This window comes from Symphalangus syndactylus, chromosome 19 (genome assembly GCF_028878055.3).
Source record: "Symphalangus syndactylus isolate Jambi chromosome 19, NHGRI_mSymSyn1-v2.1_pri, whole genome shotgun sequence".
NCBI classification, from domain to species: domain Eukaryota; kingdom Metazoa; phylum Chordata; class Mammalia; order Primates; family Hylobatidae; genus Symphalangus; species Symphalangus syndactylus.
In genome coordinates this window covers 68,832,136-68,844,522 of record NC_072434.2, presented here as the reverse complement: position 1 = coordinate 68,844,522, position 12,387 = coordinate 68,832,136, and the positions used below count along the sequence as shown (strand labels likewise).

Here is a 12,387-nt window from a genome sequence, read left to right as displayed (position 1 = left end):
TTGGAGTGTGAAGACTTGACCTGCTGTCATTGGCTTTAAAGATGAAGGGGGTCATGGAATGTGTGGGTCAGGGAACATGGAAGCTGAGAAAGACCCGCGGCTGGCCCAGCCAGGAGATGGGGACTTCAGTCCTTATGGCCACATGGAACTGAACTCTGCTAACCTGAGTGGGCCTGGCTGGAAATGAATCCTCCCCAGGTCTCCAGAAGGAATGCGTTAGTCCAATGAGACCAGCGTTGGACTTCTCATCTACAGAATTGTGAGATAATGGCTATTTTTTTAGGCCACTAAGTTTGTGTTAATATGTTACAACTACAGGAAACAACATGGATTCTAGTCCTAGGCTGTCGTACTTACCCGTCAGGTGACCTTGCCAAGGACACTTGACCTCCCTGAGCCTTGTTCCCTCATCTGTGGAGTTTAATGCCATTGCCTTGGCATGCTTCCGAGTTGTCGAGGAAAACCTATGTTCTGTGCATGAAGGTACTTGGCAAACTAAAGAATTACACAGATGTATGAACAGAGATGATGTGAAAATTAGGGAACTGTGATCCCAGTTTTATATTCCTTAATTCTAAACTGAGAACATCATTGTTAGTCTTTGTGTTCTTTAATTTGTTTTATTATTAAAGTAAGTATCCTTATATCAAAGCTCCTTATAGAAATAGTACAGAAAAAGATTATGAAGGAGGGAGGGAAAAAGACCACTCTGGAGGTACCATTCACACTTGGGCCTATTTCTTTGTAGTCTTATCTATGATTTTTTTCTCTATATATAGTTGAGAGCTTATTGTTTAAGCAATTCTGCATTCTCCTATATTATACTTGATATTGTATCATAAATATTAACATGAATTTTTTTTTTTTTTTTTTTGAGCCAGAGTCTCATTCTGTCACCTAGTCTGGAGTGTAGTGGCACGATGTTGGCTCATGGCAACCTCCCCCTCCCGGGTTCAAGTGATTCTCATCTTAGCCTCCTGAGTAGCTGGGATTACAGGCCTGCGCCACCACACCTGGCTAATTTTTGTATTTTTATTAGAGACGGGGTTTTGCCATGTTGGCCAGGCTGGCCTTGAACTCCTGACCTCAAGTGATTCACTTGCCTCAGCCTCCCAAATTGCTGGGATTACAGGCGTGACCCACCATGCCTGGCCTATTAACATGAATTTTAATGGCTTCCTAATATTCCATCATGTCATTGGATCATTTGTCTAATGTTGAACAATTCTTGTGTATTGATGCTATAGTCATGTTTTTATGGTAGCACAGTTTTTAGGTCTTTACAAAATAAAAGGGAATAAAGCAGGTGGGGAACAGACCGTGCTAAAGGGGAGAGTATGCAAACCAGCTGTGCACATTCTAACGGCAGTGGAGCCACTGGGGATGTGGGGAGTGTCACATGAAAGGAGATGGGAGTTAGCCAGAGAAGCAGACCTGAAGGAAACCAAAGGAATGTGGGTTCTCAGGAGAATCGTAAATGGTGTTAAAGGCAGCAGAAAGGTCCAGGGAGATAATGGCTGGTAGATGTTTATAGGATTTGGCATTAGGAGGTAACTGGTGATCATAAAAAGCAGCAGCAAAGAGAGGTAGGTGACTAGCCAGACTGTAGTGGGCGGAAAATGAATTGAGATCCAGTGTGGACAGCTTCTCCGGAGGCAGAGGCTCGGCTCTGGAGGAAGGAGAGGCTACAGCAGGGGAGGTAAGAGTATTAAGTATACTTTAGGATGTGGTAGGCATTTATATATGTTTACATGCTGTGAGGGAAGAGCTGTGGAAAGAAAAACAGGAGAGGGAAAGAGAGAGAGAGAGAGAGAGGAATTAATTGATAGAGGGCTGGCTGACCGATGGGCCCAAGACTGCAATTCAGAGCAGAGACCCAGGAGGGAAGTAGTGAGGGTTGGTGGCGGGGGTGCCGGGGGTTGGTGAGTTCATACAGGCTCAGAAAGTTGAGGTTTACTTTGCTTATCATCTATTTGCTTAACTATTTTTGCCCCCTGTAAAACAGGCATTAGCAAACGTTATACTAGGTGGGAAAACTCAGGATACTTGGTAATCTCTATTCCCTTTTCTTTTTCAGTCTTTTCTAAATTTGCTCTGATAAACATATACCTTATTTATTTAATGTTATCTCAGAGACTAGGTCAGTCCCACAGATGAAAGTGCACCAGGAGACGCAGGGCCCCCAGCACAGTAGTCCAGGTTTGGAATGGCCTCTGCGGATGGGAGGGGCCTCCTTCCTGCTCCACTGTGCACCTAGTCTCCGGAGACCACTCTCTTCCTCAGAATCAAAAGCTGATCCCTCCTGCCCTTCACTCCCACCCCCTCCCAGCCTGGACCCTGGGGTCCTGTGTTGCAACCACTTCAGTCCCCACTGTCCATTCCCTTGTCCCCTGATCCTTCAGCCACCCTTCCCTTGCCCACCTCCAATCTTGAGTCAGTCCAAACATCTCCCACCTCTTTCCTGCCACCTGTGCAGCTGGACAGAGAAATCACCGATGCGAGGAGGTTGGGGCTCCTGCACTCTCATGGCCACCAGCTTCCCCTTTGCCCTCAAAGTCCACTCGGCAAGCAAGAGAACTTCAACTCATTTGAGCCGAGTTTCGGAAATCCATCGTCTCACCTTGTTCAGGAAATATTAGGATGGCATTTGCTTATCTCAAGTCATCCTGAGGAAATGATTCATCAAGAACCACAAGCACCGGACCAGTGACTTCATCTGCATGTGTTCTCAGCTCCCTTGCTTGTCCCTACCCCAGGGGGAGCTGGCCAAGGTCGAGCAGGGAACTTCCTGAGAGGCACATCCGTCTCTGTGCTGCCTAACAGCAGATCAGCAAGCAGTAGAAATTAGAGCTTCCCTTATGTTATGGTCAGATTATCAAAGTTTCTGATTTGGATTTTAAAAAATTTTATAGTTCCACATTTTAATTATAGGCAAGATGTCTTTTCCTTTGAATACATGAATTTACAGAGGCAGCATACCTTGTTAAAGTAGAAACAAGCTATAATCATGTGTGCTCATAAACTGTCCTGTGGGGCTGCCCTCCAGGAAGGAAAACATGGCATGGTGTGATTGCATGGAGTAACCCTTTATTTTTATTTAACAGTACATTTGGAAGAAGATAAGGCAACAAGGCAAAATTTCTATAATGTTGCTAGCATTTTCCCAAGGTAAAGCCAGGAAACAAACTTGTGTCCTTTCTATAAGAACTTCTAAGCGATGTCCCCTCTAACTCCATGGACAGACACTAGTGGTGGTGAAGTTCATAAAGTTTTGAGGTGGCAAACAGCTTATTTTGTCCTTTATCATAATTGGTTTGCAAATTGGATGCCTGGTTTTGGCATACTGGTTCAGTTGATCAAGCACAGAATCCCTTTGGTCTTTGTAAGACCATATGTATAAGGCCGAATAGGGTCAAGAACTTGAGTGTAAGGAGAACGATTTACTATTACCAATCAATATTCTACAAAACCTGTCTCTTGTTTAACCCAAGCAACAGAGGTGAGTCTTCTCACCTGGACTCTCTAGATGCCTTGACAAGATTACTTCATGATATACCATGTTTCCCAGTTTGCTCATGGGAAATGGTAATCTTGGACTGTTGTTTGGTAGAATCAACAGCTGCATTTTAAAACTTGAAGTTGCTTTAAATATTCCCTGCAAGGGCCTGGTGTCCTTTGAGAGTGACTCAATGTTTTTGCTCAGCTATTAAATACCTTCCTGCATTTTTTTTCCTGATTTAATATTGCTATGAGCAGGAAGGTGTGTAAAAGTAAAAAGTGTATACTATTTACAGATTTAAAGCTTTCTTTGAGCTTGTCAAGGGTTAAGTGACTCATTTGCATTTAGTATAATGATATGCAAATCTTTTACTTTGATGTGTGAAACTTCTGCTATCTCAAATTGACAGTATCATTATTTTCAGCTATGATCATCCGTTTAAGTAAATGTTCCCATAATTTCGAGGTCCAGATACAAAGTGTTTTTCTATGGACGCTTAATCCTTGGCTGATTTTCCATCATGAGAAGTCTTCAGGCAGATTAGTTGTAACTTCAAAGTACTGAGAAGCAGAGCCACTGTGAGGAAGGAAAAAAAACCAAGTCAGCTCAGTGACCACTTTTAAAATTAAAGGCTATTTAAGTACCTGTAGATTGTTCCAAAAAACTTGTACTAGAAAAGCTGATCGAGGGCTACGATATCAGTGCACTAACTCATATTTTTCTTACCTGATTTCTAGAGTCTAGCTTTTAACAGGTCAGTAGTCTGTGTGATTTGCATTAAGTGGTCATTAATCATATTACAGGGTTGATGGCACACATGAAAAGTGAAATTCACACAACAGAAATTAGCATTTTCACATCTCTGCCTCAGATACCACATCAGAAGTTAGTTTGGGATGTGAATATCCCTGCAACCAATGGTGTTCAGCATTGGTTCTAAGTTGTAGTGATACGGAAACTTTAAATCAGATTGATTCAACTGGTCTGGGATACAGCCAGGACACCAGCACTTTGGCAAAGCTCCCCACGTGATGGAATCTGCAGCCAAGATTGAAATCCCTGCAGACTGAAGGGAGAGCTTCTGAACATGGCTCATCCTTAGCAAAGACTATGAGAAGCAAGGATCTCCAGGAACCTGCAAAAGGTGAGGCTTAGGAGTGGCAGGAAAAGCCAGTGGGTAAGAAGATGCTTCTCAGAGGAGATGTGGAGGGAGTGGACTGAGCAGGCAAGCCAGGTGGACCCTGGGGTGGGGGTGGGTGGCTGGGGTAGAATAGGATGTCCAGCAAGAATGACAGGCTAGGATTTCCAGAACTTAACATGGGGCATGTTTCATGTCACAGTTGTGTTGACTCTACTATTTATTTTAAATTTTTTGAGACAGGGCCTTGCTCTGTTGCCCAGGATGGAATGCACTGGGGAGATCATGGCTCACTGCGGCCTTGACTTCTGGGCTCAGGTGTTCCTCCCACCTTAGCCTCCTGGGCAGCTGGGTCTACAGGCACGCACCACCATGCCTGGCTAATTTTTTATTTTTTATTTTTTTCTGAGACAGACAGAGTCTTGCTCTTGTTGCCTAGGCTGGAGTGCAGTGGCGCCATCTCAGTTCACTGCAACCTCTACCTCCTAGGTTCATGCGATTCTCCTGCCTCAGCCTCTGGAGTAACGTATTTACAGGCACCCGCCACCATGCCGAGCTAATTTTTTTTTTCAGATGCAGTTTTGCTCTTGTTGCCCAGGCTGGACTACAATGGTGCAATCTCAGCTCACTGCAACCTCCACCTCCCGGGTTCAAGCAATCCTTCTGCTTCAGCCTCCCGAGTAGCTGGGATTACAGGCATGTGTCACCACGCCTGGCTAGTTTTGTATTTTGAGTAGAGATGGGGTTTCTCCATGTTGCTCAGGCTGGTCTCGAACTCCCAACTTCAGGTGATTCGCCCGCCTTGGCCTCCCAAAGTGCTAGGATTATAGATGTGAGCCACCGCGCCCAGCCCTAATTTTTGTATTTTCAGTAGAGACGTGGTTTCACCATGTTGGCCAGGCTGGTCTTGAACTCCTGACCTCAGGTGATCCACCCGCCTTGGCCTCCCAAAGTGATGGGATTACAGGCATGAACCACTGCGCCCAGCCTAATTTTTCATTTTTTTAGAGACGGGGTTGACTCTACATTGGAATCTAGGGGTAGAGATGTTTCCTAGGATATGTAAAGTTTTAAGCAAGTTAGTGTTATTTGTAACCAGATAGATAGACTATATTTTCACTTTGCTAATACAATGCATAATAGCAGAATGAGACAGTTATTTAGTTGCTGGCTTCCTCCAGAGTTCAAAATCCACGGAAAAGAGCTGCCAGTGCCTCAGACTTGCCCCCCTCATCACTTCGCTCCTCTGTTACGCGGACAGGACTGACAACTACCATTCTCACCCAGTGTCAGCCACTTCACCCGGCCCTCTGTGGCCTTCCCAGAGTATAGCGGAAATGCTGACTGGAGCCAGGTGATAATGGAAGTATACCCCACCTGGCTTCTTTCTTTCAGTGAGAGAACTTCCTGTCATTGGGATGACACGAGAACATTTTACGCTTTGCTTTTTGTGAAATTAGCATACCCACTTAATTCAGATTGATGATCATTTCAAAGACGTGCATTGCTAGGGTTCCAGACACATGAGTGCAATAATAATAATAAATGGCAAACATATTTACTAGTGTTGGTTTTATCTTAAACGGAGAGGGGGTAGAGAAAACTAATTTGCTCACAAAGTATTTTAAGTAGATCCATTCTAAGAATGATGGATCTTCCCAAAACCCAACTTGAATTTCAGCCGAAGGATTTCTTTATATAAGCATGTTCTCCCTTGCATGCTAATCAGGAGTTCATTTTTCTAAGCATGATCCTGCAGCCACTCCTTAGTTTAACCTTGAGCTACACTCAACTCAAAGCTCATGGGAAGAGGGAGCCAGGCGTGCATTTTGGACTTGAGAATAGGTGGATGGAAAACAACTGCAAGTAAAAGTGCGTTGTGAGATCTTACAGCCGTGTACAGGCCTGGCCCCGACAGACCAAGAGCTCTTTAAAGCAAAACTTGAAAAAGCAGGTCACTCAAGTAACAGCCCTTTCCGCCCCATGCCTTCCCCCATCCCCTTAGAAGCAAGATGGGGGCACGAGCTGCTGACTCACAGAGATAAGGTCGAGCTCTATTGTTCCAGTATTCTCGGGATCCAGCTGCTTAAATATCTCTGTGGAAGGAGAAAAAGAGGATGTCACGAGTGAGTGAGCTGAAACAGAGATCACATTATCCTCTTTTCAGTTCAGCAACTGACTTTATTGATAGCCATACATGCTTTCTTCCTCACCCTCAAATTAGTAAAGAGGGAATTTCATTCTCAAATCCTGGAAGACATTAGATGATTTCACCGAGGTGAAAGGCAGTCTACTTTAATACCAACAGAACTGAAATGAGTCTTTCCCCAAATATCCACTTACTGAATAGCGTTTCCAGCCGAACCAAACACCGAACAAAATTATCAAAATCGATGATGAGCTGGTCATCTGCAAACCGAGCAACGATGACTTGGTGGAGTTGACAGGGCATCTTGAAACCTGAAGTCACATGAACAAACAAACTGATTGCTAAGCAGTAGATTGTACCATTTAGCTGTGCTCACAGGCTATGGAACTAATGTGGTGATTTAAATGAGGTATAATTGCTTTGTCCCTTGGCTGCTCTTCTATGAGACTGGTTTGATTTTGCAAAGCCAGTACCTTCTGCTGTTTCTTTTGTTTCTGAACTGTCCACCTTCACCCTGCCTGTGTCCTTGCCGACACCTAAGTCTTTTCTTGCCTGCTTCTGTTCTCATGGTCACGGTTGCTTCATGTTGTTAACCATGCTGCTGCTGTTTGATTTTTTGTTTAGCTCTGAATCGTCTTGGAGACCAGATTCTTCCTGGATATATGTGAGCAGAAGCTGTTCCTGGTAAACTCATAGTTGTTCTCCCTCCTTCCAAAGTAAAATAATTTTTATTGAGCCTGTGGCCACCTAGCATCAAGACTGCATGTCCCAGCTTCCTTGCAGCCAACAGAGGCCTTGTGATCACAGTCTGGCTGGTGGGATGTGTGACCAGAAATGGCCTGTGTGCCCTTAAAGGCAAGGAGCCCTTCTTCTGTCAACCTGTTGGCGGCATGTGTTTGTGGTGGCACGCTGTCCCAGGTCCCTTGGATGAGGGCAACCCTCGAAGGTCCGGTGGACATCATGGATGGGGGGAGGCTGGGGGAAGCGTGATCAGATAGTGACATGGTAGGATAGTAGGAGGCACTGTCCTAGCTGTGGACTGCTGGAGCTGGGATTGCTATACGACAGAAAGACATACCTCATATAAACCAATGTTGTGTGGGGTCTCTGCGGCCACATTATATTCCAGCGAATAGAATAAACAGCCTCATGCGGACACATTTGTTCCCAAAGCCCAGCAGTCTCCCGCTTTGCTGGTCTACCACTCGCTTGTGTCCTTTTATTGATATCCAATTTTGCTAGGGTCTTACCCTAAGGGCCGAGCTGAGACATTCCATTTCTGCCTAACCAACCCTGCACCAGAAAGGAAGCGCCTGGAGGAGTCTGTTGAGAGCTGGCTTTGCCTGCTTGCTGTGCCAGGCGGCTCCAAAGGAAACTTGGATTCAAGAAGGCACAGAGGGCAGAGCATCCTACTACATTTAATTTTACCAATTAGTCTTTGAAAGGGGAATTAAAAGGAGGTGTCTGTATTAAACTAGCACCTACTTTATTTTATAGCTTTACCAAATCTTGTGTTATATAGTATAGGATGAGTGTTCACATATTCTACACACAGATTAAACCAGGAACGAAAATGCAGTTATAAAGGGTTACCTGCTTCTTCTAATGCCTTCCGCATTTCATAGGAATTCATGGTACCAGACCTGTCAACATCGATTTCTCGGTAAATTTTCTGGAACACATAAATTAGTTGTAAGAACTATGACCCAAAGCAAAGCTGGCAAGTTACCTCCCTAGTATGTGCTGAGTGGGGATGAAGTTTTTCCAGCTGTGTGCCTCTAGTTTGGCCTTGGAAGAATCACCCATGTTTCTGCCTTAAATAACTAATAGTATTTTGCTTCTGTCTGTGAGCTGGTTTGTAAATACGCCCATCAAATCAGCCAGCCAACGCCCATAGGTCCATGTTCTTGTCTTATATAATTTTTGTACTTTAGCTGTCAAAAAGCCTTTTCAGGAAATCCTTGATGGTGGCCTTTAGATGATCCCAGTAATCAGGAGGAAGGGAATGGGCCGCTTCACCTGCAAAGTCCTGGTTGGTTTTTTGTTTGCATTTCCTCAGCCCTGTCTTTACTTACTCTGAGCTTCATTATGGGTAAAATCCCAATCCCCTTGGAAATGTTTCTCCACTCTGTGGAGGAGTTGCTGCATCTTAAAGCATACGCACAGAATGTTCCCCAACACAGATCCACCCGCACTTCTGGGATCTTACTTGGTATTTTTGAATCTTCGTCCAGAGAATGTAGAACTCCTTCAGCCCCAGCTTGCCACTCCCGTCCGACTGCCTTCAGTCAAGGAAAGCCCTTGAGTGTGGGTCCATTTGGGCATAGTGTCACCTCGTTTGTCTTCTCAACTGGATCTTTTGAATATCATAGCACATGCACAAGGAGGGTTTGCAGAAGGATCCTTTCCTGCTTTTCCCACTGGCTAAACCTCCGTTTAAAGGATTGGAGGAAGAGCGGGAAAGACCTGCTGGCTCCCTGCCGATTTTGGTTGCTGTTTTGATCTAGGGGTGCTGTGCAGGCCCCAGATACTACTAAAAATGAGCTATTGGATGACATGCAGAGGGCTTTGGAGGGCTTCTAGTGGCTAGGCCCTTGCTGTTTTTTTAAAGTATATGGAGTATATCTAAGAAAGAGGCCTTTGGTGAAGGGAGCTAGCAGGTGTACACCGTGAATCCACTAGATAAAACTTCACAGAAGGGGCCAGGCATAGTGGCTCACACCTCTAATCCCAGCACTTTGGGAGGCCAAGTTGGGCAGATCACCTGTGGTCAGGAATTTGAGACCAGCCTGGCCAACACGGTGAAACCCCGTCTCTACTAAAAATAGAAAAATTAGCTGGGTGTGGTGGCACGCACCTGTAGTCCTAGCTACTGGGGAGGCTGAGCGGGGAGAATCACCTGAACCTGGGAGGCGGGAGGTTGGAGTGAGCTGAGATTGTGCCACTGCACTCCAGCCTGGGTGACAGAGTGAGACCCTGTCTCAAAAAAAACAACCAACCAACTAAACAAACAAACAGAAAAAACTTCACAGAAGTTTAGGCTGCCCCTTACCACCACTTCTCACTAAGCATTGGAAACAAGGGGGAAATGGATGACTAGTTTGCCTTGGGGACAGGTGGGTTGCCTGGGAAGGAGCTAGAGCAAAAGGGAAGTAGGATGCTCATGAAAGTAGCCCTTATCTAAATCAAGAAGACGATCTTGATCAGACAAAACAGATTCACATCAGAAATACTGTGGTTAGGGAATATCTTCCTAGAGGAAGTAATGGAAACACTGATCAGACAAAACAGATTCACATCAGAAATACTGTGGTTAGGGAATATCTTCCTAGAGGAAGTAATGGAAACACATCACTGAGGAAACAAATTCGAGCTGCTTTGTGCAAAGAAGTGGTGGGCATATTGTCAGGAATTTCCTGCACCAGCCCCAGGAATAGACTGGTGGGCCTACATTCTTTTTCTTTTTTTGAGACGAGTCACGCTCTGTCACTCAGGCTGGAGTGCAGTGGCGCGATCTTGGCTCACTGCAACCTCCGCCTCCCAGGTTCAAGCGATTCTCCTGCCTCAGCCTCCTGAGTAGCTGGGATTACAGGTGCCCGCCACCATGCCCAGCTAATTTTTGTATTTTTAGTAGAGATGAGGTTTCACCACGTTGGTCAGGCTGGTCTTGAACACCTGACCTTGTGAGTCAGGAGGCCCACGTTGGCCTCCCAAAGGGCTGGGATTACAGGCGTGAGCCACCGTCCCCGGCCGTGGGCCTACATTCTAAGCCTTTCAGGGTAGGTGGGAGCGGGGTGTAGCATTTGCTTTCCTTCATCAGAAGATTCTTGCATTTCCCTAGTAAGTGAGGTCAGTGCTGCTGACTGTCCGACAGCAACTCAGCAAGTTGGGAACAACTGGCCATTTTGAAAGGGGAGAAGGCCATGTGTTTGAATCTTTCTGGAGTGAGATTTTAAACTCCCCCAGTCTCTATTCCCTGGAGCATATTAAAGGATACATCCAGCATGTCAACCATAATTTTGCATGTCTCGATGCTGAAGCCATCTGACTTGATATCTTGACCTAAAAGACAAAATCAGTGTGACAGGAAAAATCTGAGTGGTGATGTCCAATTGAACTTTCCACAATCATGGAGATATCCTTTATCTGTGCCCTTCACATACGGAAGCCACTTCCATTATATTAAATAGCCACACGTGGCTAGTGACTGCCAGATTGGGACAGTGCAGACGATGTCCACATTGTCCTGATGTCTCTGTATATTTGCCATGGGCAAACAGGGCTTTAAAAAGTGCATTTTGAACAAATAAATAACAGAATGATCAATGGTTGGGCCTTAGGTGCCCACAGGATATAAAGTCACCCATAGTTGTTGGGCAGGGGAAAAGAAAACAGAGAGCAGGTGTGTTAATTCTAGGCTATGACCCGTGAGAGAAAGAGGTTTACTTGAACTGTCCATCTGCAGACATTTATGGACTGTGTCCCCCCAGCTGACTGAGAAACCTGAAGACCTGGGATCTATCCATGAGCTACTGTGCTGCACTGAGTGAGTCCTATTCACTTGGTGTTTGGCAGGTGGCATGAGATCCTAGTCACCAATGTGAATCTGGCTCCCCACAGACTTCACGAAAAGCCCAGCCTTTTTGTTATGTCCTTGAAAGAGGTTAGAGCCTGACCTGCCTCAAAGCTGCCACTCTGGGCACCGACTCCTTCTTAGATGGTCATAAGGCTCTGGCCCAGCAGCTGTGCATGCACTCTGGTGTGGAGCCCTCCAGAAGGCTGGAGTCAGCAGGCAGCTAGGGGTAGGGTACTAAGCTCAGAGGCACGTGTGGAGCGAATGCTGCTCCCCCAGCAAGGAGCGAGCTGAATCCAGGCAAGGCCCGCTTCTTCCCTACCTCCCAGCCCCACCCTCCATCTGTGCAGAAACAATGAGGCTTTAGTCTCCTCAGCTCATGAGGACTGCATATCTGAAGAGCTCTGTGACCTCACTTGTGCCTGGTGGCCTCCAGGGTAAACACAATCTTCTCGCCATCCCTGAAAATTAGAGGAGGGCGGGTGCAGACTGGGTCCCCTCTGGGGAGGCCCTGCACCGGACTGACTGTAACCTGGCCGGCCCAGCCCTCTTGGTTCACACTGGGAGGGAAGACCCAGCTGGCCCTGGACTCTTCTTTGGCTCTGAAAGGCAGATTTATTTTATCTCATGGAGTTAAGCTAGAGGCCATCTTGTCAGAGGGAATGATGTCCCTTGAAGTCCATGAGGCTTCTCAGGATGATCCCTAGGGCTGGTATGCAGCAAATGACCATGACTGCATTTGTCTCTGATGCAGATTCCTAACTTCTGATATGTTCAAAACTCTGCTTCCTGGATTGCCGGTTGCTCTCTTACCAAATGCAGTGTGATTCTTTTGATAATTTGAGGGGAAAAATGTCCTGTGTTGTGTTTCCCCCTCCTCCCTGCTGGTGATCCACAGTAGGGGGTTGAACAATCAATCCTCTGACATTTTTTTGCTTAAAAAATAGTTAGTTACAACATGTGGCCGGGTGCGATGGCTCACACCTGTAATCCCAGCACTTTGGGAGGCCGAGGGGGGCAGATCACTT

At 45.9% G+C, this 12,387-nt stretch overlaps 1 protein-coding gene across 1 annotated transcript in view; it reads right to left on the bottom strand.

The window, feature by feature from the left end:
* Positions 1-3,067: 3,067 nt before the first annotated feature.
* CAPN2 (calpain 2) overlaps positions 3,068-12,387 on the bottom strand; it is a 62,365-nt gene continuing 53,045 nt past the window's right edge. Inside the window, exons 16-21 of the mRNA XM_055233807.2 lie at positions 10,784-10,848; positions 8,996-9,064; positions 8,380-8,458; positions 6,981-7,097; positions 6,675-6,733; positions 3,068-4,075 (exon numbers count right to left, since the gene is read on the bottom strand). Of these exons, the coding sequence (XP_055089782.1) occupies positions 4,052-4,075; positions 6,675-6,733; positions 6,981-7,097; positions 8,380-8,458; positions 8,996-9,064; positions 10,784-10,848 (413 nt within the window). The 3' untranslated portion in view covers positions 3,068-4,051. The remainder of the gene's footprint in view (positions 4,076-6,674; positions 6,734-6,980; positions 7,098-8,379; positions 8,459-8,995; positions 9,065-10,783; positions 10,849-12,387) is intronic.